Source organism: Phalangium opilio, unplaced genomic scaffold (assembly GCF_054372755.1).
Source record: "Phalangium opilio isolate 3A_F unplaced genomic scaffold, DU_Popi_V2 ptg000079l_1, whole genome shotgun sequence".
In the NCBI taxonomy this organism is placed as follows: domain Eukaryota; kingdom Metazoa; phylum Arthropoda; class Arachnida; order Opiliones; family Phalangiidae; genus Phalangium; species Phalangium opilio.
Genome location: NW_028324187.1, coordinates 5,785,344 through 5,806,801, shown reverse-complemented (window position 1 = coordinate 5,806,801; position 21,458 = coordinate 5,785,344). Strand labels below are relative to the sequence as shown.

The following is a 21,458-nucleotide window of genomic DNA, read 5'->3' as shown; positions in this document are numbered from 1 at the left end:
AAGAAATGTTAGAAAAGAACGTCTTGAACTCGTTCTGTCTTCGTTTTAATAATGCGTTTAGTTTAACCGAGAACCCATAAACGATCTGATAATAAATAGTCAGAGGTAGAATAAACCATTTCTATGTAAATAGAGCTAAGTTAGTAAGTTGTGACGTCAGTGCCTAGGTAAAACGTCACGGACTTGGCGTTGGCAGTGCTGGGGGGCCATGTTTGGTTCTATGGGCAAATAGCATGGCTGACGTCACACTAAGGCTTCTGAGATAGCTCTATAGAGAGCTTTCAGATGAGATAGTAGTACGTCACACCCTCCCAAGTCTTACCGCTGTTTTGGTAGCCATATTGGGTGGTCTCAGCTTCATTCCTGCTTTAAACCCACCAATATGGCGGCGTAAATTATGTCACGAGACTTAGCTCCTCCTCCAACTGAAAGCTCTCTATAAGAGGGAACGACACGGGGGTATAACTTTGCCTTCCATCCATTGCTTTTTGGCGCCGATACTGAGGGTTGCCTACCCCCTTTATTGCGTCGAAAAGGTCTGTTGGGTTGGGAAACCTAAGATACAAACGTTCTTGTGTCTTAAATGGGTTCTTTATTTAACCACCATGCATGCACATTCCATCTTTAGGGAGTTTTGACATGGACTTAAATCAGTTTTTTTTATTCCGACCGCAACGACAAAATAGAAAATATATACATTCACTTTGAATCAAAGTGACCTCGTTTCGCTATCATCTCTGAGTCTCTCTCTTCAAATGGTTCTAATCTGATTTTGTGTACGAACGAGTTTAAAACAAGAAACAAAGATGATAAAACGAATGCAACCATCAACTCCCACGTAAACATAATCACGATTCTAAAGGGGTAATGAAAACCGTAATATAGTTCAACAATAAATTGATAACGGGAAATAAATAATTAAGTCGTAATACTCCGGTGTAATTTACTAATTGAAGTTAAGATACTATTTCGTTCCCCCTTTAAGATACTTTAGATGGATAAAAAATTAAATACTATGAGCTATAAATAAGATTTTTTGGTGTAAAATCCGTTTAAAACTCAAGCAACAATCGGTTTGGGTTTATGTAGGATAAATGTTTCCAAATTGTTAAGTTTTTTTCACACTTTAAGGAAAGTTTGCTACTATATACGCAACAGGGTGTTCTAACGAAGCTCGTATAATTATAGACTAGAGCTATAGTATGAGTAATATTTATATTTGATACACTTTCCCGTCGCTTGAGGCCACTAACCGCTTCCAGGAATAAATTCCACAAATAACGCCTAATTTAAAAATCGAAAGTTTTTAAATATTTCTCTTCCAATTGTCTCTAGTGGAATATAATTATAATAACAAGAAAATTCCAACGTCATCCCAAAATAAGCTGCCCAGGTCAAGCTATAGTTAAAAATAATAATAATAAAAACCCCAACTAGGCCTAAATATCAGTGATTAAAATTTAAATTCGAATTCGCAAAAAACTTCGACTTACAAATGATAAACTTATGGTTGTATTTACACTGAAAAGTAAAAAAAAATAAAAAACACACGATAATTTCGAAATTGAGTCCGTGGCAAAACTTTTATGTAATAAAAATAAGCAACAAAGGCTTTAGAAATGTTGGGATTCAACACGTTTTGAAAGTTATTTTCATTTTGTTAATTTCGCTTTCACCAAACATGAAAGATTGAGTTTACGAAATGCGGATACCTTTGTTTAGAATTTTTAGAGGGTGGCATATTATGTTTTCTTCACGGCTTTTCCCACCCATTTCGTCCCAAATTCCAAGCATTGCCCATTCTATAATTGCCATTAACTTATGTTACATAAGTATGATCACTGCTCGGACGGTGAGAGTGACGTAACGAAATTTTTCCAGTAAATTTCTCTGACTTTCCCAGGTGATCAATAACAAATTTTGGTCAATATCCCTTGACCGCTTTGATCACAACCGACTAATATATCTTTGACCGAAAGAAATCCCTATGTATCTAGGTTTATTCAAGAAGTGATATCTAGTTTATTAGGGAGAAGGTATAAATTCGCCCCACATTTCCAGCTTTATCTCCAGTCCAAACGTAGGTCCGGAGTTAAATTCACGTCAGCGCGACGCGAATGAGGAAAATGACGTATTTTCCGACTGGGGAGAGGCAGCGAAATAGCCCGGCCTCCTTTGACGTTCCCCCTTGTATTTTGAAAGGGGGACTGGGACTATGGCCTCGCGCGAATACTTAGGTATCTTATACCTTCTCCCTAATAAACTAGATATCACTTCTTCGTTTATTAGAACAATAAAAGTTCACTGAACACATCTTTTTTGTTTTAAAGACTTACGTATCAATTTTTAAAGTATCTTGAATTTTAATTAGATCTAGGACAATCCAATTATAAACTAGAAATTAATTTAAAATACGTTACGTTATCAGTTTTAAAGCTAGCCTAAAAACCAAACGCCTTAAATATAAAACAATTAAAACAAAAGATCAGGAAAAACGTCTTACAGTCTGGTAAAGAAAACAATTGAAAGGTCAAGTATTGTTTATTTAAAAATAAACTACGAAGATCTCCAGACGCCTCGTGTCAGTCTTTATTTAGCGCCTATAGACAGTGATGATTATGTACACTTAAAATTAAACCAAGGTTAATCGACATCTTTCTAATCACATCACATTTGACGGTCATATTTAAATACAGTTAAAATTTCGGGGTTGTTTATAATTACCCTGCTTTGCGATTTTTAAAACACCAAGGGCAATGTAGACAAGATTTAAAACAAATTCTTCAAAAATTCCAGTGGTTTTCCCTAATACTGGTCTAATTAATTCAGTTTAGTTTAATTTTAATTTCATGACTTTTCCAGGACTACTTCCTGTGGTTTTCCCGGACCATTATATGAGGTCAAAGGTCGTAGATGTTAATTATTTTTATAAACAATTCAACTGATCTTAATTAGGAAATTATGTTTTAAAACACATTTATTGTAATGCTGTAATTATAATAATGGTCTAATTTTCGTAAATTAATGAAATTTTCTACACCGAAACCAAAATTCATGAAATGTTCTACGCTAAAACCAAAATTCATGAAATTTTCTACACTAAGCCAAAATTCATGAGATTTTCTACACCGAAACCAAAATTCATGAAATTTTGTACACTAAAGCTAAAAAATTCATGAAATTTTGTACACTAAAACCAAAATTCATGAAATTTTCTACACTAAAACCAAAATTCATGAAATTTTCTACACTAAAGCCAAAATTAATGAAATTTTCTACACTAAAACCAAAATTCATGAAATTTTCTACACTAAAGCCAAATTTCATGAAATTTTCTACACTAAAACCAAAATTCATGAAATTTTCTACACTAAAGCCAAAATTAATGAAATTTTCTACACTAAAACCAAAAATCATGAAATTTTCTACACTAAAGCCAAATTTCATGAAATTTTCTACACTTGACCCAAAATTCCTGAAATCTCCCTTAAAATTCTATGAAAATTCCAGCAGGTTTTCTCTGACCTATGGTAACCATGTGGTACAAATAAACCAACCAAAACATTCCTATGAAAGCCCACAAGACCACGATGACTAAACTTAAAGGTTGAGCCCCTTTACCTGTCGAAGGGTATACAGGTACAACATTAATAAGATTTTATCTACGTATTAAATTTGTCTTTGGATTCGGAATTGGTATTAGAAGATTGAAATCATTTCAGTTTTTGTGGGGGCAGGTATAAGATCATTATTTTACTTATTTTCAGTAGAGAAACTTGATCAAATTAGCGACTAAAGAAAAGACAAGATCACAAAACGCCTATAACTAGAAAGCCGAATAAGTTCCAAATTGCTCTCTGAAAATTTTCAAGGCAAACTGGAAAACCTTACATGTAAAAAAAAACTGATCGAGCCTCTAAAACACGTCATCAGTTCTTTTTTTCATTGCCTAAACATTAAATATCAAGAACAACTTGTTCGTTTCAATTTTTAGAACATAATTGCGACTAAAAAAATACTTATTTTTCTAATTAGGCATTAATTAAATTTATGGAATGGAATTAAGGGTGCTTGAATCACAAACTAAATATTCTGAACCTGAATTTCAACATCCAAAGTGCACAATTTTCTAAAAATCGTACTTTAAATGTATTTGGAACTGTTTTAAAATTCACAGCATAGGTAGAGACTAGAGTAGCGAGTATTTAAGTCGCTTTGTCGGCTGGAAGTATTAAATTTGAATAATTTCGGGGTTATTAAATGGATACGCCTATCAACAGGAGGTCCCACCCTATTTATTATGCGCCAATGTAAATTTTTATCAATCCTGGGAATATACCTACATTATACCATAAGTTTATAAGATATGTTCATTCCATAAGTTTGTCACTGGTTACAAACTGGAGCTAGGTCACAGATTCGAGGTAAAGCTACATACGCCTGGTGAGGCGCTGCTGTCAAAGGCTTATTAATGCAGACTAAATAGGACCTAGATGGAAGTCCTGCAAAATTAACCACCGAGTGTAGTCATTCAATTCTCGCTTGTCGTTCTCGAACTAGTTATTTAGAGCTGTAAGTCTCTAGCATTACGAAGTATAGGAAGTGTTGTCATACTTATGGAAGGAATATATCTTATGAACTTATGATAATATATTTGGCTGCAAAAATTTAAAATTGGATTGGTGGCGTCGAACGTTCCCAATTTTGATAAAATTCCAAAGACATAAAGTCTATAAAGCCGGCCGGGTATATGACCCTGACCAATATAAAATGCTAAAAAAAGTTTAATGGTACTATATCTTTTATCAACTTTGTTGGTAGGGTATGGAAAAGCTGTTATAACTTATGATAATTATGTTACTTATGGTTTAAGTAATACGGGGTAAGCTACCTGGTGTTTTAATTGCTGATACCAATCATCAAATTCAGAAATTAACGAATTGTGACTGAGAACAAAACGTAAACAAACAAACACGCAACTTTCTGAAATATATGTACTTAATATTAGGGCAAGAAGTGATATCTAGTTTATTAGGGAGAAGGTATGAGTTGCCTTAGTATTCGCGCGCCATAGTCCCAGTCCCCCTTTCAAAATACAAGGGGGGACGTAAAAGGAGGGCGGGCTATTTCGCCTCTCCTCAGTCGGAAAATCGTTCGTTATCATTCGCGTCGCGCTGACGTGCGTTTTTAAGAACCAATGAGATGCTGGTTGTAATTTAGAGGCGGCGGGGATTAACTACGGACAGGCAAAGTTTGGACTGGAGATAAAGCTTGGTATAAATGTGGGGTGAATTTATACCTTCTCCCTAATAAACTATAGATATCACTTCTTGATTAGGGTATTTACTATTTTGTAAATTTAAAGGTCAGAAAAGATGATTTGAAAATAAAACTTATTTTTTTCTTCTGATGATTGACGTACATTAAATTTAATGAATGAAATCTTTATCCCTGGGATGTCTGTATTATTTACCCCTAACAAAAGAATATTAAGGCATTTAAACACTATCATTATATACCGTATAACAAGGCCTATAAGTAACTGTGACCCTCTGCTAAAACCATGACTTTAGTCGACTCTATAACATCATCATTTGAAATAGTCATAAAAACCTTCTAATACACCTTTAGGCTAAACATTAAAAAAATAGAAATTGAAACTAATAGCGGAAAACTTTCCTATATCATTTATTTATGGTCGGATAATCAAAAGTTCCTGATTAAAATCGGAAAATAGTAAAAAAGAAATGATTTAAATTTTGTAATCAATAATATAAATAAACAAGTTAACTATATCCCCATCCATGAATTCATTTAATTAACACAATAAAATTGCAGCCAGTATATTTAATAATGTATGGTAAATTACTTAATTAAAGGTAGGTGACCTTTGACCCGAAATATATCTCAGAACCACATATCAAAGTTTCAACTTCAAGTTATTTATTGTTGTTGTTGTGGTGGTTTAAATTCCGTATTCATTGAAGAATTATTTAAACTGTTATTTATTTATCCGATAAATTCCTTCCTGATTTTATTAAAAGTTTAATTTAACCTTTGACCCTTCTGTATTATTTTTAAATAGAAAAAACGTGGGAAAAACAAAAATACATTGGCATCGCGTATCGCGCCCACAATCGAACGATTTGGGTGAGAAAATTGTATCGAATATTTTTTTTGGTAGAAAGTGTTAGTTGTGTCAACGAACTTTCAAGTTTTAAAAATAAAACATTTTTTTTAAAGTAAGCTTAGGTATATGTGTTTTTTTTTTCTGGTAAAATTTCCGAAAACAAAAAATGAGTAAATCTTATAGTTATAGAACTGTTTTCATTTTGTAGATTATGTGGGTCAGGGGAATTTTGAAGACAATGAGCGTCTACGTCTAGAAATTCGAGAATTATTTAGTGAATATGAAATTTTTACGTAATGGCATGGCGATAATGATTTGAAGAAATCTTAATTACTTTTTCCAATTACCCTACCGTTCTCGCTTTAATTGGGAAGGCAAAAAAAATAAAAAGTTCATTATCTGATGTATAACACGAGAACAGTACCAAGATGATACGATGAATCAGGTTTTCTCTGATTATTTCAGACTGTGATTGTAATGTTTATTGTTTATTACTTTTTAAAATACTTATAAGACGTGTAATGTTGTAACGTTTAAAACTGGGTTTAATCTCGAGAAATTTTTATCACTGACATGAAATTAACTGCCTTTCTCTTTCTTTAAGGGTTCATAGTTGAATTCCCTGACTTTTTCCAGCAGGGTTTCCCATAGCTGTAAATAACCCTATTATCAAAAGATAAGATTTTACTTCAACTAACGAACTTCTTTTGATGATTATAACAATAATAATAGAGGGGTTTAAAGTTGAAAATCATAAACGGGAGAGTAGGTTAGGGTGGGATGGGGTCACGACCTCTTGCTTTTCAATTAAGTATTTTACACCATTATCCATACACCTTAGGGGGGTATTACCACAATTGTGTATACCATTTAAAATACACCAACTAAAAGTTTAGAAACAATTTCGTGTCCACCTTTCATGGAACAATTTGGAAGTTAGGTAAGAGGTCAGTTGAAGTTTAGGTCGATGGGAACAATCAATTAGAACTCGGTACTATAATGAGGGATTTATAATACGTCTCCCCTTCTTTGGTATCGCTCTAAAGTCTAATTGTTTCCTTCCAATTGTATTGTCTTTAAATGATAAGTGACCTGTATCGTTAATAGGCGTACACTTGAGATTTTACTAATCGTGATTTAACAGTTTGTCCTTAGGCTAATGGTTTGGTCTAAAACACGTAGAAGCTAGACTTAATTGGGTAGAATCGGTTGCGTAACAAATTCCAAAATTGAAAATTGAATGAAAGGGTTAGATAACACCTCTAAGTAAACCAGAGAACAGTACGTTCTAGCAGTAGCAGTAGAAGCATAAGTTTATAAGTGATATGTTCCTTCCATAAGTATGACGCTATCAATACTTCGTAATACAGCTCGAGCTAGTTCGAGTGAACGACAAGCGAGAATTGAAGTCCTACACTCGGTGGTTAATTTTGCAGGACTTCCATCTAGGTCCTATTTAGTCTGTACTAAGCCTTTGACAACGCCCCAGTCACCAGGCATCGCTTTACCTCGAATCTATGACGTTTCATCTACGTCACTACATGAAAAACTCCAGTTTGTAACCACTGACAAACTTATAATGGAACATAACTTATGAAGTAACAAAAATAATTACAAAATAATTAATAAATTCAACTTAAATAAATTAAGATAAATTATCAGAAATCGCATCCACATGCATTCTTTCTACAATAAGGTCATAAATAATTTTAACAAAAAAATTTATAATGATATCGGAATTTCCCAAAATGGTTTCCGCCCAAGTTGTATTTCTAAAAATATAGAAAGTTAACTCCTACAATACATTTAAAGGACTTTCTTTTTCAAATAAACTAAAATAACTTTTAAATACGTTTTTTTCCGTTAAAACAAAACACACAAAAAAACTACCCACCCTTGAAAAGATTCCGGAAAGAAAAAAATTGTAAAGTTTCTATTTTAACTACGCACAGTTATGTTTTTAAACATATTTAAGTTACAATTTTAACCGTGAAAAATTAAGAGGATTTCGTTAAATTATTTCAAGAATATTCAAATATTAACTAAAGCGCGACGAAGGCACGCATATACAGGGTGTTATTCCGCACCTAGGGGTGCTAGTTAACGAAGGGAAATTTTATTTTTGTAAATGTTTCTTTATGATAACATAAATTTCGCAAATTTCAATCGATTCTTCTGAAATTTTGTATATTCATACATTATAGTTAAGAGCGGGTCTGTGTAAATTTGGGCTTTAATCGGAGGCCATCTTGAAAAATGGCGGCCATAAACGTAACGATAACTATCTGAGGGCGTAACGTCCTGAAATTTATAGCGATAAATTTTTGCATACAGATGGTTGTAGCTACGGAGAAACACCCTGTATAGAGACATGATACTCTAGTACCCAGTAACCGATTAAAACTCTTAAGCAGGCCCGTAGCCACGGGGGGGCACCAGGGGGCAATGCCCCCTCAAAAATATATCCTGCCCCCTCAAATAAGATTTCGGTTTGCCCCTAAATGCCCCCTCAAAATTTTCCAATGCCTTCTTATCAAACTAACTTTGCCCCTGTAATGAATATTTTCATTTTGATACACAAATATTCAAGCTATATAGAATGTATATCAACATATTTTAGACTTTATTGTCTTTACTTGTGTATATTCCTGATACACTTGGATTTTTTTACTTGATATATTCCTGATTCATTTGTATGTTTTAAATTCACTTTTGATATGTATCCCTGATACACTGGAATTTTTAGCTTTTTGTGGTTATCCTTGATATATATCGCTGGTTTTGTCATCCAGGACCAAAATATTATGTCGGGGTACAGTGAGGGGTCGGACGTTTTGGAAAAAGTGTTCGGGATTTTGAAATCCAATTTGATTTCTTCGGATTCCGTCGGATTTCGTTTGATTTCAGAATTCGATAAAATCCAATGAATTTCATCGAATTTTGAGATTTTTCCCGTGATTTCGACGGATTTTGCGATTTCTTTGGATTTTGGATTTCGTGAATTTTGTAATGGATTTCACGATTTCTTTACTGATTTTGTTTCTGATTTTGTGATTTCGCTTCTGATTTCGTGATTTTTATGTTGATTTCGTGATTTCTTTGTTGATTTTTTGTTTTTTTTCTGATTTTATGATTTCTTTAATGTTTTGTGATTTCGTTGCTGATTTCGGATTTTTTATTTGATTTCGAAATCAGCATTGATTTCGGATTTCTTAAGTTGGATTTCACGGGTAGCGTACGGGAGTTCATGAATGACCGACCCCTCGGGGTACAGACTTACATTTGACGCCTCAACAGCGACTTGCGAAGTTGCGAGGCAAACTTTTCCTGCCCTACTGGCGTATTTTCACTTTAACGACGAGCTATGTCACTTGAAAGAAAGTGAAACTTAACTTCCCTAGCCTACGAAAAAGATCTGACTAGAAATTTAGATTTAGAATTGTTTATTAACAATTTATTTATTTTTAAACTATTTAAAAAAAGTTTGATTTTCAAATGTTAAATGAGTGTCAATAATGAAATACCTGCTTAAATATTTATTGTCTGACATTTTGATATTTATGTTATTCTATAAAAAAAATTCCATTTGCCATGCCCCCTCACAGAAAGATACTGCCCCCTCTGCGTAACTTTTCTGGCTACGGGCCTGCTCTTAAGAAAAAAGAAGTTTCAATATCTAACAAAATGAAGCGCGCAAAGGTCAGGGTTGAAACGGTAAATCTTCTATTGGAATGACAAGGACAACTTAGATTAAAGCAAATCCGATAAAACTGTTTCAAAGTTTAAATGAAAAAGTTGAACCCTTTGAAAGAAAAATCGTGCAAACTAATTCTTTGCGAAATCAAAGAACTAATCCGTATTTGAACTAATATTTCACTGTCAATTGCACGTCATGAATTTTCAAATAATAAAAAAGTGTCTAGGCCTACAATGAAATATTTGGTATCAAGCCCAGATTGGAACTGTTCGCAATTGGGTGTGAACCGAATTCGTATACGCAATTCCGCCTATGATTAAATATGTATATTTTAGAATATATATCAAGGATTATATTGCGGTTTATGTCCAGCAAGGTTGAGTGGACACAAAGCCCATTATTAAAAGTCTCTATACGAGTTCCAAAAACCTCAATATTGTCGTTAAGAATTTCCGTTACACGCCTTGGAGCTTTTGGACCATCAAAAACGATCCCACTAATTAATTATGCGTAATTACCGATTTTATTATGCATTTCCGGAGAAATTATTAAAGGGATAGTACTATAATTTACACGCGAAATTCCAAGATTTTTAAATAAATTTTTAAGGTATGGTTGTATTTTCAAATATTTCGCACAATTGTAACGGGGTGACTTTACAAAGGTTAATTAATATGAAATCCTTGAAAATATTCACAAAAATTAATGGAATCCTTGAAAATAATCGCAAAAATTAATGGAATCCTTGAAAATAATCGCAAAAATTAAGGGAATCCTTGAAAATATTCGCAAAATTAAGGGAATCCTTAAAAATATTCGCAAAAATTAATGGAATCCTTGAAAATATTCGCAAAAATTAATGGAATCCTTGAAAATATTCGCAAAATTAAGGGAATCCTTGATAATATTCGCAAAATTAATGGAATCCTTGAAAATAATCGCAAAAATTAATGGAATCCTTGAAAATAATCGCAAAAATTAAGGGAATCCTTGAAAATAATCGCAAAAATTAATGGAATCCTTGAAAATAATCGCAAAGTCAATGGAATCCTTGAAAATAATCGCAAAAATTAATGGAATCCTTGAAAATATTCGCAAAATCAATTAAATCCTTAAAATATATTCGCAAAATCAAAGAAAATTAAAGAAATATTTGATGAAATCAGAATACGAAAGAAAACTTTGAAATCGCAATACGTATACACCTTAATTGCAAGAAATTAATTAGAGAATGTGAAAACTTGTTGTCACAGGTCATCACAGGTACTACGAACACGATAATGAAGGCGTTTATAATAACAAGGGCAGATCCCGATGCCGTGAAATTAACAAAAACCAAAAATACCTAAAAAAAATAAAAAAAAAATAAATAAAACCATATTGCCCATAATGGTTATGAATGGCGAAGTAATTATTGAGAATGATGTTATTTTCCCCATACGCTTTGGTGTCCCTATCACCAGTCAAAAAGCTTTCCCTTTTAACGTCTGCTTCAAAAACGATTCGAGTCTGGTAAGGGCGTTTTTTGTCCATACTTAAAAAAGTGAATATTACGCCAAACCAAATTGAGGTCATTGAGAAAGCAACTCCGCCATTGTCGTATAAAAGCAAAGATACCTGGCGAAGCAACGACTTTTAAAACAGTGAACGCGCCGACTGAAGGAGTCGCATACTTCACGTCCACGGATTATTGCGCTTTGGACATTTTACGAGCCAGGGATTCGCCTGACATTTAAGGTTAGTCTCCTAATATTCTATTTGTTAAGCGTCACCGGAAATATCACAATTAATTTAAATTAAATTTTTTGGTTAATTAGTAAAATTAAAATTAATGGATTAATTATTTTGGGTATCACGCCCTAATTAATGTCATTCGATTGAATGGTTGGTGTTCAATGGAATATTTGAATTATTATCATATTTGAACTATATAAAAATATCCACAACATTTTAATTCGAAAGTCGTATATGATAAAATTATTTATAATTTTTATCAAAATTAATATATGGATCCCTGAGATTTGAATTAATATTCCCCGAGGTTCAAATTAAAAATTTTCCCGAGATTCGAATTAAAATTTCCCTGAGATTTACATTAAAATTCCCCCGAAATTCGAATTAATATTCCAATGAGATTTACATTAAAATTCCCCCGAAATTCGAATTAATATTCCAATGAGATTTACATTAAAATTCCCCCGAAATTCGAATTAATATTCCAATGAGATTTACATTAAAATGCCCCCGAAATTCGAATTAACATTCCAATGAGATTTACATTAAAATTCCCCCGAAATTCGAATTAATATTCCAATGAGATTTACATTAAAATTCCCCCGAAATTCGAATTAATATTCCCCTGATATTTACATTAAAATTCCCCCGAAAATCGAATTAAAATCCCCTGAGATTCAAATTAAAATTTCCTGAGATTCGTGTATCATTATTTTCATATTTGAATTACAAACTTAATTTAATCCTAAAGTTCATATGCAATAGGAAAAACAACCCCCCCCCACCCAAAATTAGCTTAAACCTAACATATGTTTGCAAAATATTCGAAAGTGATTAATACAACTAATTAAACTAAATTGATTAAAAATTAAAAAATCATCTAAGCCCCTATATCTGATCTGAGAAAATAAGTTAATGTGTAAATTCATTGCCAAAAATGGGTTAGAAAAAAGTTCAGGAGATCGTAAAACAGAAGCAAGTAGCTAATGAGGAAGTACTTTAAAAAAAATACCCCTAGACACTTTCCCCGAGTTTGGTTAAAAGGTGAATAAATTTTGATAAAACATTTTGAAGATCGCACAAGGATGTTCTCCATACAGTTCTTGACACCGAAATTTCAGAGACAAAGTTCTTTTATTTTTGAAAGGGAAATTTTGTTCTCTCTCATGTCTTAAATGTCAATGTCGTTGTCCTATTTATTCCACTTTTAAGAAAAGCTTGTTCCTCGCTGTATTTAATCTTAATTCAAACATATTTAAACATATTTAAATAAGTTTCAAGGTAAATCATTCATATGGAACGATGCTTTGTTATAAAAAATATTGGATTAAAATTCACTTCGATTTTTGATCACTAATCAGTTCAATTTATGGGTTAATTGAACCGCGAGGGTTTGCAGAACATTTTTACACTTTAAGGAGGTTAAATAGAATATATTATATTATATTATATTATATTATATTAAAAAAAGGATTAACCGGCTCCGAGCGTAACCTAATTTGAAAATTAAAAATCGGTTCGGTTCCCACCCATTGGATAATTATAATAAAAAAATATGATAATTTATATTCCAGTTTTTCAAATAAGATGTATGTATGCATTAGAATTAATCTGAGTTAAATTATTATACATGGGCATTCGCTCTATTCCTTAAAGGCATTTTAATTAAATTTTAATTGAAAACATGTTCTATAACTATTCATTATTTGAATTTAAATGGATAGTCGCGTATTGTTTTTGGGACAATTTTTTTTTATTGAAGTTTAAATGATCAAAGTCGTGTTTTATCGAAGTTTAAATGATCAAAGTCGTGTTTTATCGAAGTTTAAATGATCAAAGTCGTGTTTTATCGAAGTTTAAATGATCAAAGTCGTGTTTTATCGAAGTTTAAATGATCAAAGTCGTGTTTTATCGAAGTTTAAATGATCAAAGTCGTGTTTTATCGAAGTTTAAATGATCAAAGTCGTGTTTTATCGAAGTTTAAATGATCAAAGTCGTGTTTTATCGAAGTTTAAATGATCAAAGTCGTGTTTTATCGAAGTTTAAATGATCAAAGTCGTGTTTTATCGAAGTTTAAATGATCAAAGTCGTGTTTTATCGAAGTTTAAATGATCAAAGTCGTGTTTTATCGAAGTTTAAATGATCAAAGTCGTGTTTTATCGAAGTTTAAATGATCAAAGTCGTGTTTTATCGAAGTTTAAATGATCAAAGTCGTGTTTTATCGAAGTTTAAATGATCAAAGTCGTGTTTTATCGAAGTTTAAATGATCAAAGTCGTGTTTTATCGAAGTTTAAATGATCAAAGTCGTGTTTTATCGAAGTTTAAATGATCAAAGTCGAGTTTTATCGAAGTTTAAATGATCAAAGTCGTGTTTTATCGAAGTTTAAATGATCAAAGTCGTGTTTTATCGAAGTTTAAATGATCAAAGTCGTGTTTTATCGAAGTTTAAATGATCAAAGTCGTGTTTTATCGAAGTTTAAATGATCAAAGTCGAGTTTTATCGAAGTTTAAATGATCAAAGTCGTGTTTTATCGAAGTTTAAATGATCAAAGTCGTGTTTTATCGAAGTTTAAATGATCAAAGTCGTGTTTTATCGAAGTTTAAATGATCAAAATCGTGTTTTATCGAAGTTTAAATGATCAAAATCCTATTTTATCGAAGTTTAAATGATCAAAATCCTATTTTATCGAAGTTTAAATGATCAAAATCCTATTTTATCGAAGTTTAAATGATCAAAATCGTATTTTATCGAAGTTTAAATGATCAAAATCGTATTTTATCGAAGTTTAAATGATCAAAGTCGTATTTTATCGAAGTTTTAATGATCAAAATCCTATTTTACCGAAGTTCAGATAATCAAAATCCAATTTATTTTAAAATTAGATGATCAAACCCTATTTTACCTAATATTTTCATTAGATCTAACTTAACTTCCTTAATCGAAATTAATATTAACTCCAATTGAATCTAACCTAAAAATTTAAAGACACCTCAACCTCAAACCTATAGCTACATTTGAATGTTCTCAAAACACATCCGAGTTCTTTATTACAATATCTCTTTCAAATCGGAAATTGATTAAGAACAACTTTCCCTATAGACCTAAAACTGTCTTACCCAAATACTACCTCAATTAAAAAAAAAAAAAAAAACCCAGCCCAGGAAGTAAAAAATAACTCATATAATAACTGGTACTATTTTTTTCAACAGGCAAATTACAGAAAAAGATGCATATATTATCCGTAACGGCGTTATGTACGCTGGGTAAGTAATTTCAATTTCTAAAACACCCCAAGACCTAGTTTTTTTTTTTCAAAATCCCCAAAAACTCGCCGCTATTAATAAACATACCACGGAAAACTCGAACCAAAAAGTGAAAACTCGCGCGCGTGAGAATGCACCACTTTGACATTACCTAGGGCGCCACAGCGGGCTACTGAGAACTAGTACTTATTAAGATGGGCAGGGAAAAAAACCGCGTAGGGTTGCGCTTTTGCTAGTAGGGGTAACAAAGAGCAGTTTCCAGTCTTTCCCCTTGAGGCGCTTCGAGCGCGGGGCAACGGGCATGCGCACAACAGAATGTCGAAGTGGTGTATTGAAAGTTAGTTTCAAACCTCGTGATCTGGTTTAACTGATACTAAAACGGAATCACGTTTAAACACCGCTATCAAGATAAATTGATATTTATCATTGATTATATCTTATAGTATCAATATAACTTTATAGTGAAAACAAAGGCCTAACTAGGTTAATACATTGTATCAGGTAAAACTGGAAGCCAACCGAACATTGACACACCCTGAAATTAACATTCTTAAGTTTATATATATATTTATTGTAGTGCCTACAATAAGAGCTATGGGGTTTTTTTTTTTTCATTTTTTCTAACTTCCTCAATGTTCTGGTTATTCTTAAATAACAATTTAAATTTAATTTTTTTATTTATTTATATATAGCCGTTTTGGCTGCAGCTGATTTAAGGGTAAGTTAAAATTTATTTAATTAAAAATAGAATTTTTTTTTTAATATTTATTGAAGGGGAAAAGTCGATTTCAAGATCATAATCGTAGTTTGAAATCGATTTAACTAAGGACTTAAGTAACTCTAGACTTATATAATCCTAACAAGTCAATTTTAACATTCTTTATTTCTTTTTAAACAGGAAAAGCGTCAAGTAGATTACCAATTCCCGGCACCACGTGGTAGGGAAGCCCAACCCCAAGACGATAGTGCTTTGTACCAAGTCCCAAGGAGACAATTTCAAGCCCAACCAGTTCAAGCTTACGCCCCACCTGCCCCAGCTCCTCAACCAAGAGCCCCAGCTCAATCCTATGCCCCACAACCCCAAACCAGAAGGGCACCACAACCCAGCAGGACCCAATATGCCGAACAGCCAAGAGGTCGACGAGTAAGTACTTGAGCCCGATACTTGTAACCGTTTTAAAATGGGAGAAGAGGGAAGTATGATAGGGTGTATGTGGACAACAAACACGTTAGTTTGGGCTTAAAAGTTACCAGTCATGCACCAAATTTGGATAGTCCGTATTGTTTTGAAGGCATATCTTCACATACCCATGAATGTCACGTCTTAAGACAATAAGATGGCCAACACACCCTACTCTATCCACGTGACCTTTAGGGGACTTAATTACCTTCAAAAACCAATTCGTGAAATAATAATTCATGGAATAGGAAACTAAACTTGTCAAAAACAGTCTCATATTAAAAATAGCATACTTTCCCTCAAGCACTAGCTCCCCAGAATTTTAAGAATTTCTTTTAAGAATACTTTCCCTGAAAACATTTTCCCAAATTAAAAACTTTTCTAAGAAACCCGATGTCATTCCATGAAATTCTCCAGATCAGGTTTTTCCTAAATTTGTAGTACTAAAAACTAATTAATTCTTTCTAAGTAAGATTTCATTACCCCTTTAAACAAATTTATCTCATTACCGGCTGGAAATATATATTTTTTCTTTAATTTGGGAGTTGCATACGTAACCGGAAATGTTTTGATATATTGTTTAGGGAGAGAAAGAGAATTTAAATCATATTCTTTCCGTATTGTACGGACAGGGTGGGACGGGTTCAGAGCGGCCCTACACAATCTGGGTCAAATAAATACGAAACGAAAAAAAGAATTAAGAAAGAGTTTAGTATTTTATACTTAATACTTTCACCGTGTCTGTCTACCCGGTTCGATGTAGTCTCGTCAAACTAGTTTAAAAAGGCTATTCGGATTAAAACGAAGGGATTTCTTTTTCATTTTTTATTTTAAATTCGTGACTGAGAACGTCCGTTTAATCGTGCGGATTTGACGTTGAACTAATATTTTCTACTACACGTTACTCGGAAATTATTTAACCCCAAAAAGAACGCAAGAAACTAGGCCTAGTTACTTGGTTCTGGAGGAATAATGGATTAAATCTGATTAGCTACGAGGAAAATATAATAATATGTTGATCCCAAAATGTCTATCTCCCATAGATCTTATAGTCAAAAATGCAGAATTAGGCCTAGTAATTCCAAATAGCTGCATTGATTGACCCTACGTTCTATCATAAGTTCATAAGATATGTTCCATTATAAGTTTGTTAATCTCTGGTTACAAACTGGAGCTTGTCATGAAGTGAATGAGGTAGGTCATAGATTCTCGTAAAGCGACGCCTAGACTAAACAGGAAGATAGACTGCAAATTAACCAAGTTTAGCCATCCAATTCTCGCTTGTCGTTCTCGAACTAGCTCGAGCTGTAAGTCTCTCTCTAGCATTACGAAGTATAGGTAGCGTCATACTTATGGAAGGAACATATCTTATAAACTTATGGTTTTATGAAAATACATGGTACTAATTTGCAGGCTTTGATTGACGATTAATAAATTAATGAATATATTGGAAAATTTCCTGATTATTTTTCTAAACAATATTCAAAATATATTGTTTATGTCCAAGATATTTAACTACAAATTTTGGGGGTTTATAAGGAACCGTCTGGAATCCCAAGACTATGATTAACGCCACGCATACTTATGATTCTAACGTTACTTATAATTAATCGTTAATTACCCTTTTAATAACTATTAAAAATATTTGAAATATCTCAAAAAAACACGTTAATCTCGAATAGGGTTTATGTTCAGGGTAACTTTTGCGGTATAATTGAAAATTGTACAGTTTCACATTCAAGGGCAGCTTCTCGGATAAAACGTTAGCAGAATTTTTAAAATATATATTCTTTTTCTATTTCCCGAAGTAGTTGACTAGTTTGACCTAAATAGTTCCTTGTTGCTAGCGATTAATGCTTGTTCAAGGAGAACAGGGTAATGTATTAAAGATAACTACGCCCAAAATACGTAAAACCCCCATCCACACACATGCCGCAGAAAAACCGGTGAACCCGGCACTTGGAAATACCACTTATTTTGACAAATCTTTATTTTTTTTTTTGTTTGGTCATAAATAATCTTTTGTTCCCTTCCCAAAACATAACTGTTATCATCATCTTGGAAAACGGTAAAGTACCGTTATTTGAAACAGTGAAAAGTCGCTCCAAATTAATTCAATACCCAACCCTTTATAGTTTAAAGGAAGGTGTAGGAACCCAAAGAAAGTTAGCTCGCGACAAAACAACCTTAACTGAATAACCTTCACCATGATACATTTAAATTCACGACTCACCCATTTTCTTTCAGCCGGCTGAAGAAGAAGAGGAAGAAGAAAAGGGACCAGATCCACTGGCCCTTCTTTTGCAAGGATCCAAGTTCGCCTGTTCCGACAAGAAAGACGGATACTACGCTGATAACTCCGTCGGATGTCAAGCTTTCCATTACTGCGTCGGTGGAGCCCGTCACTCATGGATGTGCCCCGAAAACACCGTCTTCCATCAAGTCCATTTGAACTGCGTACCAGCTAGCCAAGATATCTGCGGACAAACCGAAAAATACCATTTCGTCAATGACTATTTGCACAAGGTAATTAAGAAATAAATTGGTCACCCCATCATCGTTCTGTTACTAATTACCGTGCAACACGGTTTCTTTAGGCATTGGAACAACGAGGACCCAACAACACCGTTTTGTACGCTCAACGTTACTACCCAGAAGGATACTCAGTCGGAGATGACTTCAACGCCCCCAACAGCCCACCAAGGGATCAAAATCGTTACCAAGAGGAACCAAGATACGCCCCTGCTCCTCAACCTCAAGCGCAACCCGCCTACCGACAACCCGCCCCCGCTCCTCAACCAGCCTATCGTCAACCCGCTCCCCAACCACGCCCATACAGCCCACCCCAACAACAATCCCGCCCAAGTTATTCCCAACCAGCTCCTCAAGCTGCCCCACCTCAATTCGCTTCCTACGGACAAGCCCCACCCCAGGGTCGTCCTTTACCAGTAGGCGTTCCCGTACAACAAGCTCCACGTAGGGCACCAGCCCAACAAGCCTCTAGGGCAGCCGCTGTCTCCCCATACGCGGGATACCCACCACAAGGGGGCGTTCGATACGACGACGACCAATACTAAATAGTTTTTCCCCCAATTTATTTTTTTTTACTATTTTTTTAGACGTGATTTGTAAATTAATTTTTTAATTTACAAAATTTAATTGAAATGAATGGAAATTAACGCTAATTGTGTCGCGTTGATTTCTATTTAATTCTCGCCACTTCAAACTAAATTATAACATTCCCCCCCCCCCTTTTCCGTTGGCAAAAACAAAAACACCAAAAGTATTAAAGAAATATTTACTTTTGTAGTTAGTTAAATTAGAAGATCATAACTCGAAGTGATTAGTTTTAATTTAAAACTCTATGGTTAGGTATCACGTTAAAGAATGGTTATATTTCTTCAAGTTATGGGCTTCAACGCGCGACAAACAAAATCATTCATAAATTTTTTTTGGATAAAATGTTTTTTTTTTTTTTTTTTGTTTTTTCTATTTTAAGCTAGTTTTTTTTTAATTGTTTCCATATTTTAAATTAATTAAACTATAGCGCCGCAGATGTAAATGAACCCCAAAAAATTAATGGATAATGAAAATTTCTATTCTTTTTTTAAACTTGAATTACCAAATCAAGTGCCAATGTACAGAAAGACAGTTTGTGACTGAAAAATAAAATTGAGATAATTTTTCAAAACATTGTTTTATTTTTATTTATTTTTTCAAGTTTTTAACATAAGTGCTAATTAAGGCACTTTAGTGCTTACAATGCTAATTAACATATAAAGAAAATAAATGAACTAATACAATTAATTACAACAGCTTTTAATTAAATTAAATTAAATTAAGGCAACATAATCTTAATTACATTATTATTATTATTTTCCCGACAAAATTAGCTTCATTAAAAAATACTCCAAATACTGATATCTAAGAGTTAATTAATTAATTAAAATACTTGAAATTATCTTCCCGATTAATTATTATTTTTTATTCTATGCTCTTAGTTTTTATATCTGTTCGTTTATCAATGCTTTCCTGTAAATTAATAATCACAAAATTCAAAAAACGTTTTATTAAGGATTAACTTTAATCCCAGATTACTTTTAAGTTACCTTATGTAAGATATAAGATAAGAATACATCATAGAAAATAGTTATAGTTGAAACATAAAGGTAACGGTACTTTGGTGGAAGATAATAAAAATTTAGGGATTGAAGTGGAACGTAAAATCCCCAGTCAGCCTTCAAAAACAAGTTTATAGAATTTCTATTTTATACTGTGACAACTTTAGCATGAAATTGATACCTACCACAATCAGGTACAATAGATTTCCCTTAAATTCAGTCACAGTTTGCTTGATTGGTTTATTTTCCATGACACCAAATGCTAAAAACAAGGAGAAAACTAAAGGAGGTCCAGCTAAAACTTCGGCAAATAATTTCTTAAGAATGGTTTTAGATTGGGTGCCTGGAAATCTGGTATCTAAAAATTTGTACCACCCATGACCTATTAAACCGAAACATATTCCACCCAAAAACATTTTTCCTTTATAAAAAATAACATTATTAAATATAATTTAAAGTATTATTTTAATTATTATTACTTACCAGTACGATTGAAATCATGAGGTTTTGGTTCTTTGGAGACCTTTCTCTCAATTAATTGTTGTATCGCGTCTCCCGTTCCCATAAATACCGATCCCAATGTGACATTAGTTATTAATAAATGTTTAGTAAACATATTGTTAATTACTATCTTAATTTTTGGAATTAATTTACTCATTTTCGCTATTTTGTTGAAGGAGCGCAACCGGCGCGAGACTCCCACGTGTTTACCTAATGTTGCAACCATAGAGATAGGAACATATATACCTCTAGAGTCACAACATGGAAGCGTCCCCATAGACTTTAACCTTATCATTAGTGAATATACAACGTTAAAAACAGTATACTTTATCAAATACACCCAGCGCCATCTGTGCAAAAACGGAAGAACTATTTTGATATATTTTCAACGGCGTAGTCTGCTACCGTGTCTTGTGCGTGTATTGTATTCTAGCAAATTCGAGGGAAGTGATAATGAATTAATTAAACAAATTGATGGTGATTTGACAAGTTAGTTAAACAAACATTATTTTTTTTTGGAGTGAATGAACGAATCATGAATGCTGAATGTAAAATGTACGTATCAACTAATAAATAAATTCAAATTATAAATAGACTACTATTGTCCTTGGAATAAAATCAGTTTGGTCAGTCGTTTTCTAATATTCTCTTTTCATTTTCTCGTTCATATTCTTTGCTATTTTCCTCAGCCTGATATCTGTGTAGATGTTTATTGCCTTTTTAACAATGTGACTTAAATGGTGGTTCCATCCGAACTCTTGGCCATACATGTGCTCCGTTAGAGTGGGAAATATGTTTTCATGCATTAAGCATCGTCTAACAAACACTTAA

At 33.1% G+C, this 21,458-nt stretch overlaps 3 protein-coding genes across 5 annotated transcripts in view; 1 reads left to right on the top strand and 2 right to left on the bottom strand.

Moving 5' to 3' along the window:
* Positions 1 to 18,371, bottom strand: part of LOC149654410 (spindle assembly abnormal protein 6 homolog) — a 48,956-nt gene extending 30,585 nt beyond the window's left edge. The window contains exon 1 of the mRNA XM_089845922.1: positions 18,239 to 18,371. The gene's annotated coding sequence lies outside the window, so the exon portion shown is untranslated. The remainder of the gene's footprint in view (positions 1 to 18,238) is intronic.
* LOC149654409 (uncharacterized) lies at positions 11,069 to 19,696 on the top strand. 2 transcript variants are annotated; one of them, XM_089845929.1, is made up of 6 exons: positions 11,069 to 11,564; positions 14,772 to 14,825; positions 15,518 to 15,543; positions 15,724 to 15,969; positions 18,253 to 18,531; positions 18,603 to 19,696. In XM_089845929.1, exons 2-6 carry the CDS (start codon positions 14,789 to 14,791, stop codon positions 19,080 to 19,082), a joined length of 1,068 nt encoding a protein of 355 aa, XP_089702055.1. In that variant the 5' UTR covers positions 11,069 to 11,564; positions 14,772 to 14,788; the 3' UTR covers positions 19,083 to 19,696. The 2 variants fall into 2 exon arrangements, with proteins under 2 accessions (XP_089702055.1, XP_089702056.1); XM_089845930.1 differs by lacking the exon at positions 11,069 to 11,564 and adding an exon at positions 12,759 to 12,842.
* LOC149654408 (mpv17-like protein 2) lies at positions 19,687 to 21,344 on the bottom strand. 2 transcript variants are annotated; one of them, XM_089845936.1, is made up of 4 exons: positions 20,610 to 21,344; positions 20,312 to 20,388; positions 20,115 to 20,243; positions 19,687 to 20,037 (listed from the first exon to the last, which is right to left on the bottom strand). In XM_089845936.1, the coding sequence occupies exons 1-4, from the start codon at positions 20,920 to 20,922 to the stop codon at positions 19,990 to 19,992; spliced, it is 567 nt and encodes a 188-aa protein (XP_089702062.1). In that variant the 5' UTR covers positions 20,923 to 21,344; the 3' UTR covers positions 19,687 to 19,989. The 2 variants fall into 2 exon arrangements, with proteins under 2 accessions (XP_089702062.1, XP_089702061.1); XM_089845935.1 differs by having other exon boundaries at positions 20,312 to 20,547; positions 20,610 to 21,316.
* Positions 21,345 to 21,458: the final 114 nt, after the last annotated feature.